Source organism: Gymnodraco acuticeps, unplaced genomic scaffold (assembly GCF_902827175.1).
Source record: "Gymnodraco acuticeps unplaced genomic scaffold, fGymAcu1.1, whole genome shotgun sequence".
Classification (NCBI taxonomy): Eukaryota; Metazoa; Chordata; class Actinopteri; order Perciformes; family Bathydraconidae; genus Gymnodraco; species Gymnodraco acuticeps.
In genome coordinates, this window is record NW_022992216.1 from 1,130,381 (window position 1) to 1,154,110 (window position 23,730).

The following is a 23,730-nucleotide window of genomic DNA, read 5'->3' on the forward strand; positions in this document are numbered from 1 at the left end:
CACACACACACACACACACACACACACACACACACACACACACACACACACACACACACACACACACACACACACACACACACACACACTCACACACAACAAGACTGACTTAATGAAGGTCTTCGAACATCTTGTCAAGATTGTGTTATAAAGGACGACCTATCATCATCATCATCATCATCATCATCATCATCATGTATCAGGTAATTTATTGCTGCAACGTCTACACGTTTTCAATGAGCCAGCACACACCAGTTAATTGAAAAGTAGTAGACGTTTCTGGGCCCCTGAAGCATCATGCTGGATGTTACTTCTTTAATATGTAGCATGCCGGAACTAAACACCTACTAGGAAAATTGTAGACACCCTCACATTTTATTTGTCTAACTTTATTCTTAAATAAGGAGAAATGTAGTTCCAAATAATATTTTGCAAAGAATTCCCAAACAGCGTTTTATTGTGAAAATTCAAACCGGAACATGTATGTTGCATTATGTCTCCTTTCATTTCTCTCTGGCTGTGGGAAGGTGGTCCTCCTAGGAGAAAAACACCGTCCAGAAAAGCAAAAACGTTGCATGTTTTCGTAAAGTTTCTTCAGCTTCAACACACATCATGAAACTTCGGAAATGACACAAAATCTCGCCAACACATGAAGTGGAGGATTTTAATTGTTTGTCCTCGGGAGTAAAGTTGGGAAACTACGAGTTGAAAATGGATAGCCCAGCTGAGTGAGAGTGGGGTGAGGAGGCTGGATTTGGCAAAGTTGGGAGTCCTGCCCTGATGCTAACAGGCTAGTTAGCATGCTAAGACACTTCGTTATCTCGGATAAGTAATGAGGTGAGACTTTGTCAAGTTGACACTTGTCAAGTCGGGGTTATTTGTTAACGTTTTTTGACAGTTTGCTGTTATACCGATGTTTGCCAAAAATAACGGTCCACTGACTTTTTGGCTAAAGACATTGACATGAGTGGGGCCTGGCCATTTTTATTTTTTTATTTTACATAAACTTTAATGCAACTGTCCATTCAATGTACGTAAATGGACTCGTGTCATGGGTTTTCCGCGTCTACTATATTTATAACATTTTAAAGTTATATTCAATTGAATGTTCTATTGTTGTCACTGAACATTTTAATTAAGTTGATAAACATGACCATCTGTGATAATGCAGCTATTTCTTACAATGGCGAAGATACCCCTTGTTTTCTTGGCCATTCACAACATGTTCGGGGGAGCTGTATACTTTGGCTGAAATGTTCACAATATGGCCTCATCAAGCAACTCAAATGGTGTGTTACTTGAGTGCTAAAATTATGTTCTGCCTGTCAATGGCCTAATATAAATCAGCGCTTGTTGTGTCAGCATTCAGCATATCATACCCATGTGTGAGCCTAACCATAATAACTCACGATTCATATTTTTCCTTTTCTACATTTCAGAGCTCCCCTCCACTGTTCTCCAGCCTGTGATTCTGCAGGGGAGCTGCTTTATCTGTGGCTGCTGACATTGCAGCTTCCATCAATGGATCGGAGCGCAGATTATCTTATTTTCTGTGGAAGTTCTGCTTGAGTCTTTCTGCGTTTCACCTCAAGGCAACCACACATAAACCTGTTTCGGGAACTTCTCTCCCTCAATTATTTGTGTCCCTCGAGCTTCCATACTAGCTGTGCTCATGCAGTTTTCAATCAAACATTCAACATATTTCTTCCTCTGAGATGGGGCCCTGGTTGGTTCTTCAAGGGGCTTGAGGTACCCCCCAGCCTGCCGACTGTGCAGTGTGTGTGAGACCATAAAAGAACACTGTTACAAAAGACAACCAGTGATACAGTACTTGCTGATGGAGCCCAGACACACACCGTGCTTGCCCAGAATATATTCATAAATTTGGGGATTTTTTTTTAACCAGACTTAAGTGGATGTATCGGGTGTGTTCGTGACTGCTGATGCCAGCTCCTTGGGACTTGAGTGGGTGTAATCAGCTTTATTCATGAACCCTCTGTCTGAGTGAGGCCACAGCCTGGATGTTGGATGCCCTGAGTGTTGAATCAGCTGTTGCGGTGATGAAGCAGGGCTCCTGGGGGCCTGTGTGGCTGGCTGGGCAGCGGCCCAAGGTGATGTGATGGGGTGCAGGAACAGTAAGGTCCTCCCTGAGCCTCCAGGGGATGTTCAGTTGGACCTCGTCAAAAAGGTCAGTATAACAAGGTCAACACCACAGATACTTTTGCTATTGTATACAGCAGCAGAAACCATTACATACTCTACCATGAAGGCTATATTACAAGTATTTATATTGATAATATTAACTTATAAGAGCTGTGATTATCCATTGCATCAATTTTTTTATGTCAAAAGTTTTTCAAATTACATTTGGAGTTTAATAAAACACAAAACAAAGCAAATATTTTTAAAAGCTTTAGCTAGAAAATGTTTAACTAAAGATTTAAGAGTAGAACTGGACCGAGCTCAGTATCTTGGTCACACACAAAAAAAAAAACAACATATGTTAAGGTTTGTTGTAAAGTTTTTTCTTTGATGTTATATGTTAATGTCAAATATAATTACTGTAAGCCAATATATTGTTATTTTTGAACTCCCAAATATCAACATCTGTATCAACCTCAGAAATCCAGTTTCGATTGGGCTAAACTATCTATATACTTCTGCTGCATTCCACTGCATAATGTGGAATGGCAAGGACTCTACTCGACTTGACTCAGTCTTTTTCAGTGTCCCATTAGCAAAAGATGCTGATAGAACCTGGTACTATCCAAGGTGGATTTCAAAGACTTTAGACCTGTGACTAGTCAGAGATTTTCAAGCTACATTTTGCAGTGGAAATAAGGCTTATGGTTCTATTTGTGTGTCAAACTTACTATCTCTCCAATCTTTTCCTTCTTGCTCAACAAAAATCTAACACGGAATGTGTTCACCTCTGGTTTGTAATTCATCTGTGATAAACTGTCTTCCTTAATGTTTCAGGTTGATCCTCCCCAACCTCTTCAGACAGATATCTATAAGCACTTCATACGAGGGGATGGCACTAGGAGCAAGATGGGCGGGGCCGGTGGAGGGGGCGGGGACAAGGCTGACCCCACCTCCCCATATCAGGCCCAGGCCCAAGCTGCAACTCCCACGGCTTCCGCCCAACCCCCTAAGGACCCGTCCGATCTGTCGGACCCTCAGCGGAAGAAGGTGGCAAAATACAGAGCCAAATTCGACCCCAGGGTCACGGCCAAGTACGACATCAAAGCTCTGATAGGCCGCGGGAGTTTTAGCCGGGTCGTTCGCGTGGAGCACAAAAGCACGCGGCAGCCATACGCCATCAAGATGATTGAGACCCGCTACCGGGAGGGGAGGGAGGTGTGCGAGTCAGAGCTCTGTGTCCTGCGCCGCGTCCGTCATACTAATATCATCCAGCTAATGGAGGTGTTTGAGACAGCAGAACGTGTGTACATGGTCATGGAGTTGGCCACCGGTGGGGAGCTATTCGACCGCATCATCGCACGTGGCTCCTTCACAGAACGTGACGCCACGCGGGTGCTGCAGATGGTTCTGGAAGGCGTCAAGTACCTCCACACTTTGGGGATCACTCACCGAGACCTGAAGCCGGAGAACCTGCTCTACTACCACCCCGGAGTCGATTCCAAGATCATCATCACCGACTTCGGTCTGGCCAGCAGCAGGAAGAAGGGGGACGAGTGTCTGATGAAGACCACCTGCGGCACGCCAGAGTACATCGCCCCTGAGATCCTGGTGAGGAAGCCCTATACGAACGCCGTAGACATGTGGGCGCTGGGGGTGATCTCGTACATCCTGCTGAGCGGAACCATGCCCTTCGAGGACGACAACCGCATGAGGCTGTACCGGCAGATCCTCAAGGGGAAGTACAGCTTCTCTGGAGAGGTGACGAGCCCCTTACACTCTTTCTCTATCTTTTCTCACACACCACAGCAGACTTCACACACATTTGGAATACATTCCCCACACCGCATGAGGCTTTGTCAACAGTTTTTCTGGGAAGTTCAGTTTTTTTTTGTGAGGTGAAATGGTTCAAACACACACTTTTTCCCACACGCAACTTCGCTCCTCACTAATCATCTCACAGCTCACACTGATTTCTATCTGGTGTACCTTTTACCTTTCCATACACATTTGTATCCTCCTCTCCTAGTCAATATTCCCTCACTCTAATTACGTGTGCATAATAATTTATGCTCTACAGGGCTCGACATTATAAATGGCCCGCTGGCCCGGAAGCACTATTTAGACACCCCGGGCCAGCATAACGTACTTTCCACTTGCCCGCTCGGGCCACTGAAAATATTGCTTTAAAAAAAAAATGTGTCCTCTGGTATTGGTATTTTGACTAGCAAATTAGTTAAATTGTTTCGTTTATTAACGCTACAACATAGCGTTTCGTGAGTCGGTTGTCATTGTTGGGTGAAAAGCAAACAGCTGTTTGCTGCGGAGCGCAGCGAGAGCAGGCTCCTATGAGGGGGAACGCGCTCCTTCACTACAGACTATCGCGCCACCTAACAATTCGCCAAAATGTTTTTAATACCACCGGCCAAGCGCCGGGCAAAAAACTATCTTCAAATAAAAGAAAGTTACCGGAGGAGTTCAAGGAGAGTGACAGGGAGCATGAGAAGAAGAGGGAGAGAACGTTTCAGCCAGCTTGATCGATGGAGTTGGCTTCCAGTGGTGCAGTGACGCATCTTAAAACCCTTTTATAATCTATCAATTAGATTTATGATTCGAATGTGGATATTATCCGGCTAAACAAAACGTGCATTTATCAAACAGGTTTGTTTTCCACAGGCCTTATTTACAGCTATTTTCCAAAACCCTGTGGAGAAATCCCATTGCTTTTTTGTCGAGGAAACCATCAGCTTACTTCCTGGTCTTAGGACGCGTCACTGCACCGCTCTATATGATGCCGATATAAACAAGGTCTATTGTCGGCTCTGTACATCAATGCCGACCTATGCTGACAAGTAAGTGAAGAGTAGAGAATATAAAGGTATTGGCTATAGGGAAATGTCCCAGCGGATAATGAAGGTTATAATCTATTACATTACATTACTAACTCCTAATAACAGGAAGGCAGAAAGCACATTATACAAATAATAATACTCATAGCAGACATTTTTTAACAATGACCACAATATCATTATTTTAATAAACCAAATATGAACAATTGAGGAAAATGAGGAAGAACTGATGATTCAAATGTTGTAGTACAAGTAGTAATGTAGTTTGTGCATACATTACTATTGCAACAAATGTGTTAATTTTCTTCATTATTAGTCGATTTTTTTTGGACGAATGCTCCGGGCCAGAGGTTACAATGGTGGAGCCAGTGATAATACAATTCCACCGGCCCGGAGGGCCAGTGGAATTTTACCCTTAATGTCTACCCCTGCTCTATCTGTGTATCTAGTCGGGAGAATGCTGAGTAGTCCATTCCTTTGTTTCTTAGCGTGGGATGTTTATGTTGCCAGTGAGCTTTACAAACGGGGCCCTCGGTTAATGGTTGCCCCACATACAGACACTCCAGCGCAAATAAAAGCTGATCAGTTTTGTAATATTTAACGAGGAGCAGTTGGATAATTTGTTTTCTTGGAATGCGTCCAGATTTGAACTTCTCTTGTATCTGACAGCTGAGATAAAGTCCGATCTGACAAATGTAATAATTGACATCACTCCAGGGAGCCTGTTTTTGCTGATGTTTGAAAATAGCTGGATGAGTAGCAGGTATTTGGAGCAAGTATTTCTTAGAATTTGTGAGAAAGCAATAACTTTTCATTGGAATCCACCATTATACTTATGAGTTCTTGAGTAGATGTTTTTTTTTAGCCTAAATGTTCATACAAAATCAAAATGAAGGAATATTTATCATGAGAGCAATGACAGGAAGCTTTATTCTCTGTCAAAATGAGTACAGACTGGGCCTAAAAATGTATATTTCCATTATTTTTGGCAGTTTTGTTTGTAAAATGAGAGGGGAGAACATTTGAAATGATGCTCTGATATAACGTTTGTGGGCTGATGTTATGCTTGCTGTGTTGCAGCTCACAAGGACACACACATTTTTTACCTTCTATGTTTTCATGGCAAACTAGTTGCCTATTCACACATCGAGGTGAGAAGCAGCAACTTAAGCATTGAAAATAAGTCGTGTCAACTCAATCTTCTTTTAGCTTTGTCTGTCTGCTGTTCAGTTCCAAGGAAGTAGTGTATAGTGGACTTTTTAGGCATTTTTACCTGAAAAACGTTGCCTGTTGTGGCCGAAAAAGCAGCTATGAGAGCCTGAACCTTAACAAAACAGTTGCAGTCTAAAAACCAAAACAATTAGTTGAATGACGCTAAAATACTCAGAAAAACTATAAGGCTGGGTGATATGACGAAAGTCAAATATTGTGAATATTAATAATTGTAATTAAATACCAAATCTATATTGAAGAGGTAACAATACCAGTTTTTCCCTTATTATTTACACAATTATTATTATTTGTAACAGACTTTCTTTGAAAGAGACAATGTTGAAAGGGGGAGACTGAGGGGATGACTGTGAAAATGGTCAGAGGCTGTACCTGGGTCCTCCGCACTGAGACTAAGCCCCAGTACATGGGCCGCCAGCTCTACTAGGGGGCCCCACAATAATATGTTTTTATAAATAACCATCAGTAAGCTGCTTTATTGACTGTGTAAAGGCAAATCAAATCAGCTAGAAGGCTGGTGAGTTCAAAAAGTTACCTCACTTTACTGTAGTGAAGCTTTTATAACCAGGTAAAGACAACATATGATATAGATATTAAAAAATCTTGGATGTTATTTTGTCTCGTATCATATTATCGATATAATAATGATATATTTAATGTAGTGTAGTGTGATATATAGATTTTTGTGCATGTAAATGGTCTGCAAAGGCTAAAATCCCAAAGTTCCCTCCAGAGGGAAACGCACTCCTTTACTTCCATAACATAATGACATCTCTGTGTTGTAACACTGTTCAGGGTTTCCCACACATAGACTATACTTGGGCGGGCCGCCCGGGTATATTAACGGCCGCCCAAGTATATTTCGTGACCCATTTTTTTTTTTTTTATAGTTTTATTTTTTATTCGTCCGTGACCACGACGCCATCTGCGATCGATTAACTTGTGGACAATGATCCCTCGCTCCCTTGCTCTGTTCTCGCCTCCTTCTGGCCTGTTAAGTGGCCTGTCTCACACAGGGTGACTGGCTGTCCACATGATGTGGTCTGCCGACATGATCAAATCAAAGCCCTTGATTGGTCTCTGTGTGTCATTCAAGCTCGGGATAACCTCAGCTCAGGCGAGGTAAAGGACTCTGAGTGTTTAGATAGTTAACTTAGTCTAAGTTCTCAGTGGGTCTCAAACGGTGTGGTCACCATTTATGTAAACACATATTTCCATTTGAGAGGGTAGTGATTGGTCTAATGGATAGTGAGGTGGGCTGAAGATCGGAAGGCTGTGAGTTCAAATCCCGCCAGGAACACCACCACTAGTGTGCCCTTGAGTAAGGCACTTAGCCCTTAGTTACTCCAGGGAGAATGTCCCTGTAATCGGTCATTATAAGTCGCTTTGGATAAAGCGTCAGCTAAATGAAATGTAATGTGATTAGTAAAATATGCATGAATAAATAAATAAAAAGTTAACTAGGTGAAAAAAGATAAGATACACTTTTAAAACTTGTTGAGAGAAAACTAGTCTTTGCTGCTGCCTCAAAGAGGAGCAGGGGGAGAGGATGGAGAGGGGGGGGGGGGGGGAGAGGAGGGGGAGAGGAGGGAGACCGGAGAGGCTGATTCTGGAGCACAGACACACACAACTATAAATGAACCAAAAATAAATTAATAAACAAGTTTCAGTGTTTTTTTCATATTGGAAATGGTATGTTATTGGTTATGGCCTTGATTTTATGATTATTGAAATGTATACAGTTCTGTTTAATATAGGTGTTTCCATATATCTAGTCTCTTTATTTTCCCCTCAAAATGCACCAGATTGATGCATTTAACTCCAACATAAAACAAATCTTACCGGGGGGGCATGCCCCTGGACCCCCCTAGAGGATTTGAGGTCGACCCCCACTAAAAATCACATGGATAGGTTCCTAAATACATTAATAAATACATTTATTTTTTTAAATAGTAACCCATTTCCATATGTTCATGTGTGGGTAGTAGATTTAAACTATAGGGCTATCATTATGGGCCCTGCCTGTACCTGTTCGCTCTGCCATCGCGTGAAGGGTCTGCTAACAAGCGACCAACAGAAAGGTTAATGTTGTTGCACGTCACCTAAACCCCCCCCCACCCCCGCTACCACCAACCCCCCAAGTATATTTCAGATCTGTGGGAAACACTGCTGTTGCTTCGATAGCTTAGCGCTCCAACACATTGTTTGTGGGATATCTCTAATCCGTTGACCATTCACAACAGAGCTAGCCAGCTAACCAATGAGAGCAGACTGGGCTCTGGTTTCAGACAGAGGGTGAAAAGAGGTGCTGCAGCACAGGCAGTATGAGAAAACTAAAGAGCTTTTTGAGCATTAAAGTATGTTAACATGTCCCAGTAGAGACACTAAATACAAATATGAACCTGAAAATGAGCAGATTAGGGCCTCTTTAACCAGCGCTATGTAAAACTGAGGGAAACTGCAGACTTGGGTGATCATTCTTTGTGGGTTTGTGACTCAGAGGTACAATTGTTTTTGACATACACACATACTTTTTTAAACACTATTTGCAGCGAAATGCTTGTATCCTTGCGATTAGGATGGGCGTAATAATGTACTACTACAGAATTCATAAATCCCAATGATTTAAATACTGTCGTTGGATGCTGTATTGATGTGACTTATTTTACTGCACGTAATGCACTACCAGGTCTGTGCACTACAACACACAACAACTTGTATTGTGTTACTCTGTATTGCAGAGAACTAGTTGAAGAAAGGGTAAACGAGAGCTGGAGCTACAGCAGACATAAATGCTTGGGAACATGTCTTTACAACTGCGATAAATAATGTCCACATTTACAGCTACAGTCCAGAGATAATCGCAGCCTAGACGTTGTAATAGGTGGAGGTGAAATGTATGTCGGAGGCTTTTGTTGTGTCATGTATCTTTAGCCAGCACTGGTGATTTACCTGCTGTGTGAGGAGGGGGGTTAGTTGTCTACTGGGACACTGAAAACGTGTGTGTGTGTGTGTGCAGCGTTGATATTCAAAATTCCTGTCTAAGTAGGGGGTAGAGTTTGACTCATTACTAGTCACTCATACTAAACACTTCTCGGAAAGAACGTTGAGTGTAGTTATGAGGAAACTTGCTTCAAAGGACATTTTATGATACATTAGACCAGGGGTCGGCAACCTTTTTGATATGAAGTGCCATTTAAAAAAAAAAAAAAAAAAAAAAATTGTTATCAGCGTGCCAACGATCGAGAATTATCAACCGGGGGGGGGGGGGGGGTTGAGGAGCTTGACGCTCGTGAACTATCAGTCCGTTCTGTGATTCTCCAGAACACACATGTTATGATATTAGGGTCACGCAGAGTGAGATGAGATCGCTGTCCCTTTAAGAGAGAGAGAGAGAGGGGTGTGGCTTGTGCATGTGTGTTTGTGGATGGTAGAGCGACAGTGAGGGAACGTGTGCATGTTTCTGGAAGTGAAACGAGGAAGCAGAAAAACAGAGGTCTGTGATGTATTTTGTGAAACAGAAGAACAGCTAAATAAATGCAACGGCCTCCCAAGAAGAGCTCGCCTCTCTCCAGTCATTTCAGCTAAAGTGGGTTATTGAAGCTGAAGCTTGTTGCTTCCAATGCTGGCACGCGTGCCAGGGGTTGCCGACCCCTGCATTAGACCTTTCAAAATGTGAAGTTCTAGCAAGACATGCACAAACAAGCAAGCAGTCACATTCAATTAGCAGACAATATAAACAATATCAAAAGAAGAGTAATTGTATCATATTAGCTTGGATAAAATGTTAAACTCGTTACAGTTCAGATCTTAACGTTCTGTCCCCACATGTGTATCACTCTGCTGCCCTCTTTTGTCCGGTGGACAGAGCTGCATTGATGCCAACAAACTACTTTCTTACACATTTCTTTTTTAAACGCCCTCCCCTCAACTAAAAAGGGTTTTGTTTATTGTAAATTCACTTTGCAGATTAATTTTGCACAGGCTGTTTTTACATTAATCTGTTCTCTATATAATTTATCTATACTTAATTTAAATCAGTCTACCCTGTATGATTTTGTGACATCACATCTAGTTTGTAAGCCAATCATGGTCCAGTAACTATTCGACTAACACAAGAACACATACATTTGTCTTTCTTTCAATTAGGCTATGTTTCATTTTAGTTAAGTTTTAGTTTGTTATCACAGGATTTTTGATAACTTGAATGTAGTTTGTAGTTTTTCCGAAAGTTTTTAATTTGTGTTTGGGTGAAGTGTCTCAGAAGTTTTTAGCAACATATACATAATAATACATGATCGGAGCTATACAGTTCAAATCTTTGATATAGGGATTCACTTGAGTACTAGTCTCTACCACACTCTTGTCACCAGTAATATCTTCCCGACCACATATGATCAACTGCAATATTACAATTATTGTTATTTTATTCTGCAAGACCATACTGCAGGTGAAAAACATGAGGGATTCATTATTAATCAATTGCGGTATCTTTATGCGGTAATTATTAATCATTCCAGTATCTTCTGGAAGGTGAAATCAGTTTTTTGTGGTGTGGTATGTTCCAAGAGTTGACAGAAACTCATGTTCCAGCTTGATCACCTTTTTTTTCTAACTCGGATAGTATTGTTTAAATTGCAATTTAATTAAAAATGTTTTTCTTTGGATTCATTTTTCGAAAAGGATATCAATTGTAATTTTTTTTTTTTTAAGTCAGTATTTTTCAATGTTTCATTTTATTTTTAAATTCATAGTGAACAAACACAGACAATGAACTCCTCAGTGAGGAAGTAAACATCATATGCCTGGCATTTTAACTTCTGAAATGTTTGAACTTCTAAAATATTTGGATATTTATGTTTTCAGAACCTTTTGAGTATAAAAAAAACATGGCCACCACCAGAGATGGGGTCGTTACTAAAAAAAAGTAATATATTACATATGACTTTTTAAACAAAGTAATATATTACACTACTTCGTTACTCTCTACATAAAGTAACTCGTTACTTTACTCGTTACTTTACTCGTTACTTTACTCGTTACTTTACTCGCAGGGCCGGCCCGCCCCTACAGGCAGATCACGCAGACTGCGGCGCACCTACAGTGTGCGCGCCACAGTTTTTCCTCTGCGAGACTCCACTTGCCCCCCAATTACTATTGCATTAAGGAAGACATAACACAAGTCTTTCTTTTTATATGCTCTCAAATAGGCTACCAGCCACACAACAAGCTAACAGTCTGTGAAACGTCAAGACACTAATTAATGAAACCAGTTCAAGACGCATTATTCTTATCATTCTTTATGAGCGCATAACGGTAAGGTATCTAATTACTTATGTATTTAGTATTCCATAACTTAGTAACAGAGATGGTCAAACTAAAGTGGTAGAGACAGAATTCCTACAATGAAGCGGGACATTGAACTGTTCACCCGTGAGAGGGCGATCAACAAAAGAGAGCGAGCGGCCCCGTTGAGGGAGTTTACAGATGAGAAGACTCAGCCATGTTTATGCAGCACTGCTGCACGTGGAGATGTGGTCTCGCAAGTCGCGCAGATTACATAGGCCTACATGTATATAAACCGATATAAACCTGCGGCGGAAACCCCTCTAGTCTGTCAGTGAGTGTGATTATTTTATAAAAGTAACGAAGTAACGCATGTCGGGGCAATGTTAGTAACTGTAGTGTGATTACTGAATTATAAAAGTAACGCGTTACACTACTCCGTTACCGACAAAAGTAATATTATTACTCGCATTTGTGGTGACACCCAACTCTGACTACCACAAATGATTCAAAACAGAGTATTTTTATAGGACTAATATTTCCAGAACTAGAAATGTGCTCTCCCTCGTTGCCTTCACCTAAGTTAGGGAACCAATGTTCTCCTGTTGACAGTTTACTCTAACCTCTGTCCCTCTCCAGCCGTGGCCCAATGTGTCCAACCTGGCCAAAGACTTTGTGGAGCGGATCCTGATGGTGGACCCCAGCGAGCGGCTGACAGCGGGCCAGGCCATCAAGCACCCCTGGGTGGTCAGCATGGCCGCCTCCTCCTCCAACAAGAACCTCCAGCGCTCCATATCTCAGAACCTCCTGAAGCGGGCGTCGTCGCGCTGCCACAGCACCAAGTCGTCGCAGTCCACCCGCTCCAGCCGCTCCACCAAATCCAACAAGGCCCGGCGGGTGAGAGAGAAGGAGCTGCGGGAGCTGAACCGCCGCTATCAGCAGCAGTACAATGGCTGAAACTGGGACCACAACCTTATACTTTAAGGGGAAACAGCTCTACAATGACTGACATTTTCAAAATGACCAACACCGTTCGAAGTTGCCGCCAGTGTTTGAGGCCAAAATGGCAAATTATACCTTTAAAAAAAAGACAAAAATGGATGAAAAGTAGCTGCTGCCATTTGAGAATTCCTCTTGCAGCGAGTCTCCGAATGACAGAAAAAGACAAACCACAGAAGTCTTGAACTCCAAGGGTTACATCATCTCTCCATCCATTCCTTCACTTTTTTCTCAGGAAGGATGGTGCCTTCCACTCCTTTTTTGCTTTTCTTACAATCCCTGTGTCTCTACATATTTATTTATTATTGTTGACATGATTATTAGTCTCCATTCAAACGGTCACTGGATAATGACTTTCTGAAAGGATCTGTTGAACAGAGTTCTGGGTTACTAAGAAGAAAAGGGGATTCCCCTCGGTCATTCCTGATTGGAAATTGCTGTGAATTTATTATTGTACAGACCTTGTCTACAGATGTGGGTGACGCAAGCACACTGCAACCAAACCACACCCTCGAAGGTCAAAATGAAGGCGTATTTTTTATTAGTCTAAGCTTATCTACTCTTGCCATTATTGCCTTGTTGATATCATTGTTCTAAAACTGTCAAAAGATTGTGAAGCTGTTTTGTGTTGAATCTTCAATGTATTGTATTAGACAATAGGCCACACAGCCCCGCTCCCAATGACATTTACAGATCATTAGATTTAACCATGAAGTACCTGGTATGATCCCTTTGTATTGTAAAGCAGTATTCTAATCATTCACTGTCTTTGTGAAGGTAAACATCTCTGCTGTTTGTTGGACCAGCTCTTTGTAAGTTCAATGTTAGCTTGGCCTTAAGATACATTTTTATTAAGTGGAGATAAATGCAACAAAATTAAAGCAAGTTGTAAAACACAAACACATTTTCCCTAAAAGAACAGCTGTTGCCAAACTGCACTACAACTTGTTTCCTACTGTAGCTAAACCGACTGACAAAGCTAACATAATGTTAGCTTGCTAATATGAGACCAGTTCAGAATGAGGAGATAAGAGCTATGTGACCTGACAGCTTGCAATACAAATGCTTTTAAGAAATCCTTTTTAAGTGGAAAGACTTAAAATTGAATTTCCTGAAAATAATAATAAATGTTATGCCCTAAAAACAGTATTAATTAAAGCTAGTTTAGCATTAGCTAGTAATGCTACTAATGCCGAAACAGTCTTTTAAAGCCAATGGTGCAACTTCCTGAGTTGGGAAATCGTTTTCCCAATTTCATGTGTGTTCATGAGCATGGATGCTCCTAATAAGATATTGTATTTTTTCCTCTGAATGTTTAAACAACAGCTGTTTCTATGTTGTTGTTCCAAGTGGGGGAGTTCCTGAGAATGTTCTAATGCTAATGCAAGTGAAACATGGTTATGTTAATGTTTTCGGCCTGTGATTTGGATCCACTCCAAAATGTAATAGGTTCTTCCTTGGACCATACTACACCCTACCAACGTTGCTCTTTAAAATGTGGCCTGTAGTTTTTTCACCATAACCCTCCACAAACAAACCAAGCCCCCCCAAATAAAACTGCCGTAAAAAACCCTTACAATTATATTTCATATGTTTTGGAAGTTATGCTACAGTAACCTCCTGTTTATACGTACGTTACCGAAGTCTTTACAAACTTAGACATTTGTTAAGTTACTCATGGATTTACAAACAGCTTGTGCAACCCAACCTGAGTCCTGCCATCGTTCCTAGCTAGCCTCTGTTTTACCAACATCTTTAGCGAGGTGAATGTCTTTTGAACAATGAAAACATTGCGTTTTTCACTCTAAGCTGCCATTTTAAGTGCTAGATTCCCATTCAGCACACAATATAGTGCGAAAAATCTTTTTTTTAGAGACTTACCAAGTTCGATGTAGAAGCTTGTGGAGCAGAGGCTAACCACTAGTTTTTCAGTGATAAGGTATACCAGCAACTCTCAGGCTGAAAAACAGTCCTCAGTGTAAAACTACACTTATGACCAAAATGAAGGAAACCACTGAAGACAATGAGGAGCTTTTGGAGGTATACAAAAAGATGAATTACAGAACCTAGCATATGCAACCATGCAAGTTTTCTTTAATTCCTTTCGCCTGTAAGTGCACTCAAGCTGATCGCTACTTCAAATCTTAATCTTAAACTTTGTCAAAATAATGTAATGATTGTTATTGAATATTTTTGACTCCTTTTATTTTGAAAAGCACTTAACAGTTAAAATGTGTCCATCCTTCTTTCTTAAATCGGACCTGTTAACTGTGTTTTTATATGTGTTGTCCATTCAGAGCTCTCCCAGAGTGAACCAGTTGCTACAGTGTGGTCTTTTCTCTTTACAGGAGTATTTTTGCTGTGATTTACCCCACACTTATAACACGTGTTGCTGTTGTGAACTTTTTAACACGTACTGGAAACCTAACCGAGCCATGTCAGCTGACCTCAGTTTTTTTGCTTTTTATTTGTCTATTTTTTCTTTCATTTCTACCGGGATGTTCCGTAATTTCTCAATTTTCCTCGATGAACGATTGATTTAAGATCGTATATTCTTCTGTCCCACCGATGTTATCCCTGATGTCTCACCTCTAAATTGTTTATATAGACTGCAAGTGAGGCTTACATTGGAACTGGTACGCTCTTAATTTTAACTGTCTTAATTTTGATAGATATTCCATCCAAAATGTGTCTTTTTTTTATATATCAAACGCACTCTGTCGGGTGTTTTGGGTGAGGTATTGCTCATGATGTGGCCTATATTCTGTTAGTTGGTTCATCAATGGTGTCTGTGTGAAGTAAACATTTTGAACACGTGTTACAAGTCACAAAATAATAATTCGGAATTGCTGTGGGTGTGGCTGCAACATTGTTTAGTGCCTTTTGTATAAAATGTACAACAAATAACCAAATCAGTTCATTAGCAGAATGTCAGCACATTTGTAAAAGTGTTTACTTTCATGTTTTTATATATCTGTGTGATTTTATATAAATGCTGTCCTCCTAATTGAAGTAGCCAACTCATCACTGTTATCTGAAAACAGTTGTTTTTTGTTACTGTGTGTCTAAATGAATGATAACACTTTGATTCTTCTACCATTAACTTTTTTATTTTTTTTAAAGGTGAGTTGTATGTGCCAATAAAACACTCGAACCTGACATTTGTGTTTTGATACTATTCTCCTTTTTGTGATTGGTCCAACAGGTCACAGGTTTATTTGTAAGTGAGTAAAGACAAACTCTTTCTCAGGAGTTGGTGGATACCAAAATGGAGGAAAAAGCAAAGTCAATTTTGGAAATATGTTGTGCATCAAAAATAATTGTAATGTTACTCTGTGTCAAACAGATATAGGTAACTTCTTGGGTAACCCTTATGTAGTTGTACTTGTTTCTGGTGATTTTGTTTTTGTCACATCGCAAATGGATTTAAAAGGAAAGTATAAGGAATCTAAAATGTAACAAAATATACTGAAATTTAATTCAATAACTCAGTCATATGCAACTGATAATACAAACTAAAATGCTTGTTGAAATACAATGAAAAACATAGATGGCTTACACCTTAACAGCCGTATCACTTTTAAGATTTTTTAAAAGTATTTTATTTATGTATTTCTCAGATGGAGCAATATTCTGTGTCTGATTCTGATAAAGATTGCCCAGTTGAATCAGAGCTAATGAACATAAGGCTGAGTGGTAATGACAACTTTGAAACTGATTCTGGAGTCCCGTTGTATTTTATTGTAAATAAATCTCTTGTGATAATAGCCATTTAAATGTCTCAATACTTCAGATCTAAATGTGAACTGCCATACTGTCAATCGAGAGTAGGCTACACATGTTTTTTCTCGCAATACTAACTGAAATTAACATGTTTATTAGGAGTTCAAAATAATGTAGTTCTACTGGGTCCTTCTTGATTAAAGTCCAGTTTCCTGAGAGTGAACAGCGCCCACTGCCGGTGTTGTGCCGTAGATTGAAGCCCTGTTCGCGGGGACGCGCAAACGTTACGTCATCGCCTGTATTGAGCGTTCGTCTAATCATAGACTGTATATATTTAATAAGCTTTTCTCTCTCTTTTGAATGATATATTTCCCATCAGATTAAACAGCAAACGGCTGAATAAATAATGTGCATACAATTGCGAGGAGGCTCGTTTTAAGGACACTTTTCAGATAGTCACAATCTTCGTATTGGAACAAACTTCCGTTTTTGAGTGCAGTCCCACTCTGTTATATTCCTCCTTCCTACAGAACAGACAATGACAGGATAATATGTGATTTGTCAATAGTCCTATTTCTTAAAACCTTCTCTGTTGTTTAAGTGTCTGATAACCACGAATAGTAAGCAATTATATGACAGTAATGATATAACATATGTCAGACACTGTGTTATTTTCAAGCAAGCCTAAAAGATAATGTGTTCAAACTGGCTTCACTCGCTTTAATTGCTCCTTTGAATGTAATTTTCCTCTGTGGTTTCCTACTCAACACATGTTTGTATAGTAATGCCACTCATATTTTATTTTTTATTGTATTTTAAGGTGTGTTAACTGTGATGGTTATTCTCGCGTCCAGGAAAGAGAAGCTTAAAAAGGAGACTAAATGGAGTCTCTGAGATGTTTTCAAATTGGTACTTTAATTAATAAAAGGCGCGGTACAGTCACAAACAGGATATTGTCCGACAGAAAAGCAGCTGTCTCTGGCCCTCGCTAGCAGAGAAAAGAGGCCGAACCGCTCAGGTGCTGCTCTTATATAGCTTCTGTAGGCTCCTCCCTGCGGGCCGGCCCTCCACATCTTAATGTCCGTTGTTACGTTTAAACAGAGGATTCAGGCATTGTACATTCAATACATACTTAAACACGCCTCTTCTCCTCATATTGTCTTTCATCACTTTTCCTTTAACACATTCTAAACGTTGTAGTTAATATTCTAAAAAATACAGAAAATACTTCACGGCTGGTTTGGTTTCTGGTCATTCCGGAAGTTGTCACATCTTACCCACGTCTGTAAACAATAACTTTATTCAAATAAACTATACCTTCATTTAATATTCAGCAATAATAATACGTCTATAGTTGCAGTGTTAAAATCAGTAGGTTTCGGTGTGCATCACTCCATGTCATTTCGCTACTAAATTAACCTCTATAAGAAATGGTAAACTAGCCACATGCTAACCGGAGATGAAGGATTTTCAGAATAAAAGCTTAACTGGTTGTGCACAATAATTTTCTGGTTTTTCAGTATAAAACAGCATTTAAACTGAAGGTACATTTAAGGTACATTATGCCATCAAAACATTGATTTTAATTTCTAACAGTCCCTCCTTACACACCTAAAAGGTGTGTATAATACTGAAATCAATGAGTTCTTCATCTGAACTCTGCATAGTACATCATTCATATCAAAAACATACAATCAAAATGGAATAGTGCGAATATCCTCAACTTTACAAAAATACAAAAATACTTTGACTCTGTTCAAACATAAAAGTTTTCCCTTGTGCATAACTTCTAGTGTTAACATTCAATATGGCTCTTCAAAATAGCAGCAATGGCTTGGTATCAGAACATTTCTTCCTCCCTCCTTTCACAGAAACCGTTCTTATAATACACTCAGTGTTAAGGCACTTGTTTTTACAAAGTGAAAATAAACTATTCATTTTAGAATTGTAATGATTCGAAAATACATGAAATCTACCATATAGAACAGTGAAAAATAATAAAAATGAAATAAACTATCTTGTACCAGTGTAATGTAATAATAAAACAAAAAATACACTATCTTGGAATAGTATAGAGTAATTAAAAATAAAAATACACTATCTTGGAATAGTATAGAGTTCAGTGAAATGGATTCACTCCATTTTAGCATTTTATTTTGCTCACTTCTTCAGATGATGTCATCATTTAAAGAGTCACATCGGCTGGACATTCATTGAACAACCTCATCTCTGAACATCCATATCGTTTAACATCATTCAAACTAACTCATCATTTTCATCAACATCTGTATTGGGGTGGGCCGTCTTGTTCTACTAGCATTTGTAACTGTCTCCTCATGAGAAATTTACCCTCCCTCCTTTCATACCATTTAAGGTATGAAAGTAATATGTTCTCTAGAAGAGGCCGTCGTGATCAATCGGTATTTTAGGACATGGAATTAGTGTTACATTTAGGCCTCCCCTGGGCGCCCCTATGCTATCCTTTTACCCTGGAGCCTAAACTCCCCCTGGGACTGGTCTCTTAGCCCTACTGGCTTTGGGGTGGTCTGTTCTAATGCAGTGATAAAGTCCCTGAAATGGTGTGAAAACCGGTGGAATATCAATAACTCATTATACTAATTTATTTTCATTTCTGGTCTACTTAAATAACTATGCTAACCCCCTTTACAGTGTGTGGAACCTTGGGTGCTCTAACAAGGACTTCAAAAACAGAAGTCATTTCATTAATGGTTTGTAGTTCAATTCAGGAATTTTCACTCATGACAGATATGTTTCTCCTTTAAATAACATCTCTAAATGTCAGGTCATCACTGATTAAATGGATGAGCATTAGGAGGTGGTGGCACTTGTCTTTTAAAACTCATACTCTGGTGCCGTGCGCTCCCTCTGAAGCTGCAAGTAAGATTTAAAACATCTGCAGGGTGGGTTGAGCGACCCCTTCTCCCTGAGCGATATTTATTGTTGAAAATATGCACCATTAAAATGAGTGATCCAAAGCCCCGCATGTATTACTCCCAATTGTACTAGTTTTTTCAAAATTAAAATCTTCAATCGCTCTTTGCCTAGTGTCTTTTTAAAACTCTACATCTTGGACGACAAACAAATGTTGTTTCCACCTTAACAGTTCTCCTGTGGTAATAACCATGCTACAATGGAGAAACCAATACTCTAGATTGGAATACTTTCTTTGGCTTGGTTCCAGCTCTACCTTTAACATTTTCCATTCAAATAAAGATTTGCCTGCTATCTATATTGTAACTAATTAAATCTTCCCCAAATTCTCACATGAATAAGAATCTCTATAAGAATAATTTGTTTATATTATGAAAAGATTGAATAATATGTTCTACCCTCAGTGTGTTTTTAGGATTATTTTCTAATAAGTGTGTTTATGTGTAAACTCACTCACTCCTGTGTTCCTTCTCTCCCCCTCTGGTCGTCAAGCCACGACCCCCTCACGTTCTGCTGGCCCATGCCAACTCCTCTGGTTCTGTCTTCTCCTCCATCCTGTCTTCTCCTCAGTCCATCCGCACTTGGATCTTCCCGCTGTAATTCTTTTCAGTGGCCCAACTGCTTTGCATTTCATCTCCTCCTTTTCAGTCTCTTGGCTGTTGCATGGAGTGGTGTATTCTGCTCTCATGTCCCACACTCTGCTCTTGTGCCAAATCTCACGGCTCAGTTTGGAACTTCATGTCCTGTTTGAGGGACCGATGAGTTTGCCTCTTTGTCAGCATGCTGGTTTGGTTCTGGATGCCTCAGGTGGAGATGGTTCTGGATGCCTCAGGTGGAGATGGTTCTGGATGCCTCAGGTGGTTGTTGGTTCAGCTCGGGTTGTCTGTCTTTAAACCGGAGGAGGAGTCTCCTGTGGTGAGGTCATTTGTCTGAAGATGGGGTCGTAGCATTCTGACAGGCAGAGAGAGAGAGAGAGATCTCGGGAGGCATTACCTATAGCTAATTCTAACACACTGAGGTAAAATATATCCAATCCTTTCCACTCTATTTTCCTAATCTTACTATCTGTCTTAGATGTTAAATGTCATCTAAACCCAATTAATGTCTACTAATGGTTGTGCCATATCCCTAAACATTGTTTCCACCCACTGTTAACATGGCTACTCCAAATAACTCTTTCAGGAAACCATTTTCTTCTATAAATTAAAAATACCTACATGTTTCAAGCACCACATATTTCACACACTATAAAAGAACGTCCCCATATTTTCTCCATTACTTTAAATCTCACTGTTATTTAGAACATAAGTAACTTTTGTGACTGAACATATCTGCAATGTCGCCACAATCTGCTGGGGAATTTTGTTCATAGAGTTTGTACGTACAAAGCTGTACTTGTGGGTTAGTAGCCTGTTTCTACTGTAATCATTTTTCAATAATTGTGCTCAGTTCACCGGTCGGTTGTCCATAAACTTAACAGGGGTGTTTCTGGCACAGACTAAAACATGGATCCAGTGTATTTTTAGATTCCCCTAATCTGTAAATTCCCATCACCTACATATCCCAATCACTAAAACCCATCTCATCATTTGATACAAGAACTGCATATATGGGGGTGAATCATCTTGATTGTAATCGCCTCACCTTTGGGACCAAGTATTTCTAACTCCTCCTCTTGTTGCTCAGCTGATCTTTTGGCTCTGGGGATAAGTGAAAGTCTCTGAAACACAGCTGGAGTTTTGTTAGTGATGTGGGCATTATCTATGAGTGGACTAATGGATCCATGTCTTACTTGATATTGTACTCCCCATCCAACCAGAAAGGTGCCAAGTGTAATGAGCACAATCAACAATGCTATTCTGACTCTTATCCCTAGGGGACCCCACAATAGCTTTGGCTTTGTTCTTGACATCATCTCTATTTTCTCCCTTGGTGTCAGTTACAGAATTTAAATAATGAGTACTATAATAACGTATACTAAAATTTGACTCTTTTTCAGATGTAAAACAAAAATAGGTTTTCACTTTAGTGTACTATCTATACAAATCTATAGACAATTCGTCTTTTGAGCTGTTTCTATCTTTATCTTATTTCTATTTATTGTTTTGTTCCAGCTCTGCCAAATCAGTCCTAACTCCCAATAATGTTCTGGAAGTTGCCAGTGAAGGGTGACAATGTGTGAGGTGGTGTCAATTTGCTCCTTTTTCTTTACCTTTAAACCGGAGCGCGTGTGAAGTTCGTTACAACTTCTCACTGTTCCGTCCACCGGGGATCAGCTCACTGTCTTTTGTGAACTTTCACCCTCACCCAATCACCTGGCCGAACAGGAGTCTCTTCTGGTGTCTCGTCTTGTATCTCTGTAGCTTTCTTAGCCTGTGTAGACAAAACTTAGATTATATTACTCAGAGTTCTGACATATTCATCACTTCTATTCGTCTAATATCCAAAACTGGACCACTCCCTCCTTGGAGGAGGCCCAAGCTTTGGCATACCTTTTGTCGTTATGAGACCTATTATTAACTACATGTTATTATTTACTAACTACAACGTCACTGAAATCAACATATCTGTATAATCATGACACTCCCTCCTTTGAGCAGAACATGCTCAATTAATATTGCAATGATTACCCTATTCTGAACAGGACATGTAAAACCCATAACGTTGCATTAAATAAATATAACTTCTCCGTGTACCCATAAGGCGTACAAAATATCGTATGATGTATGGCTTTCTGATGGTATAAAAACATATTCACTCAAATCTGCCATTAGCACAAAAATGGTTTACTTGTTGCAATAATGGCTTTTGTCCTGGTATTATGCATCATTGTTGCTGCGTAAAACAATACCCCTGGTGTCGCTAATGCGTCTCAATAATTCTAGGATTAGAGGATTGTTTGATACTGCTGAACAAAGATATAATAAAATAATATTTATCTAAACTAGAGGGAAACATACGAACCATTCTCACAGAGGGTGACATGCATGAAGGGCTGGTGCCCCTCACTCAAAATGAGATAGTGCCTTACGCACTACATTATAAATCAGTAAAATTACTCAAGAATAAATAAATAAAAACTGATTCTTTAAACTGTTGTTAAAACCCTACAACTTCTTCATCCAAGCTCTCAATCAGTGTTATGTTATTTAATCTGCAGCTCATTGCCTTAAAACAGATACTTCAGACCGATTATAAAATTGTGTTTGAGAAAAATGTAATCTGACTCCATAAATCACATAATTGTTTGACTAAAAAACTACACTTCCACTAACAATAAATGAAGTTCCCCTTTAAACACAGCCCCGGTCTTCTGACGGGGTCTATCTATGTACTGGCTGGAAAATGTTGTGCCAGTCTCTGTCGCTCTGTCACTGTTCTCCCGCTAACAGTCACTCTCTAGTTCTGCTGGGTTCTTGTTGACTTCTTCACTGGTTTGAGACAAGCGACCCTATCGGACACCTCCCTTTGTAGCCAGACTTCACCACAGCAGAAGCGAGTTTCTGTTTTTAGGTCTCAACAGCTCCACGTCAGGTGTATCGCCGCCCCTTGAACTGCAGTCGGTGTAAACAGGAGGATTTGGTATGGATCCTCCGTCTTGGGCGAGTACTAGGTTTCCGTCTTCATATTTTTGGGTGGAAACCCCATCGTCTTGACCTCACTAGCTGTGTGGACACAACAGTTTTCTGTGTGGGGGAACAACATCACTCGTAATCTCTTTCCTTCTCATAATTACAAAAATAGTCTGCTAAATGTTCTATTCTGTGGATGCTTTATGTGTAAATGCAAATGCTACTCTCGATTCTGTTTTTACATTAAACATTAAACCTCTCCCTTCTGTGGTGACATATATGGCTCAATGTAGCTGGATTTCAAAATACCCTTGTGCTGAAGATGCATCACCTGGTGGTCTGGCCCTCTGAGCTTCCTCATTGTTGTGGTTGATACCAGGGTGTCAGTGGCATTTGGGTCATGTTTGGCAATGCTGTTCGTCTTTGACATCCCTGAGACCCCCTGCTTCTGTCGTAATCATGGAAACCTCCCCCAGGGTAACTACATGGAGGGCCATTGTTTGGTGCATGTTGCCTTAGTAGTTGCGGGCAATCTCTGGTCCAATGGCCCATTTGGTTGCAATGGTAACATCCCTCAAACCGTAAACGTCTTCTGCCTGTGCCTCCTTGGAAACCTCCTGGTTGTTGGTTCTGCATCTGATTCTCTGGCACTATCTGAGATTTAACTGTTTGAGGTGTCTGCTCTGCATTCTCTGGTTCTTCCTGAGCTTGAATTGTTGGAGGTGTCTGCCCTGCCTTCTCTGGAAGTTCCCCCTCCCTTCTCCTTGTCTTGTTCCTACAAGCTACGGTGTCTTGTTTTTTCTGCTATGTCTTCCCTCACTGGCGGGTCTGCTACTCGGACCACATTTATGCTGTGTGCCAATAGGCTGGCATATTCCAGATGGAGTATCAGACTTGTAACTCTTATAAATCTTTCTTCATCTTCACTCCAGATAGTTCTTTTAATTGGAAAGGTTAAAGCATCTGATCAGATTATT

General features: G+C 40.2%; 1 protein-coding gene across 2 annotated transcripts; it reads left to right on the top strand.

The window, feature by feature from the left end:
- The first annotated feature begins 522 nt into the window (after positions 1 to 522).
- On the top strand, positions 523 to 15,665 carry pskh1 (protein serine kinase H1). 2 transcript variants are annotated; one of them, XM_034205924.1, is made up of 4 exons: positions 523 to 837; positions 1,440 to 2,188; positions 2,980 to 3,903; positions 12,147 to 15,665. In XM_034205924.1, exons 2-4 carry the CDS (start codon positions 2,120 to 2,122, stop codon positions 12,462 to 12,464), a joined length of 1,311 nt encoding a protein of 436 aa, XP_034061815.1. In that variant the 5' UTR covers positions 523 to 837; positions 1,440 to 2,119; the 3' UTR covers positions 12,465 to 15,665. The 2 variants fall into 2 exon arrangements, with proteins under 2 accessions (XP_034061815.1, XP_034061816.1); XM_034205925.1 differs by having other exon boundaries at positions 523 to 739.
- The last annotated feature ends 8,065 nt before the right edge of the window (positions 15,666 to 23,730 follow it).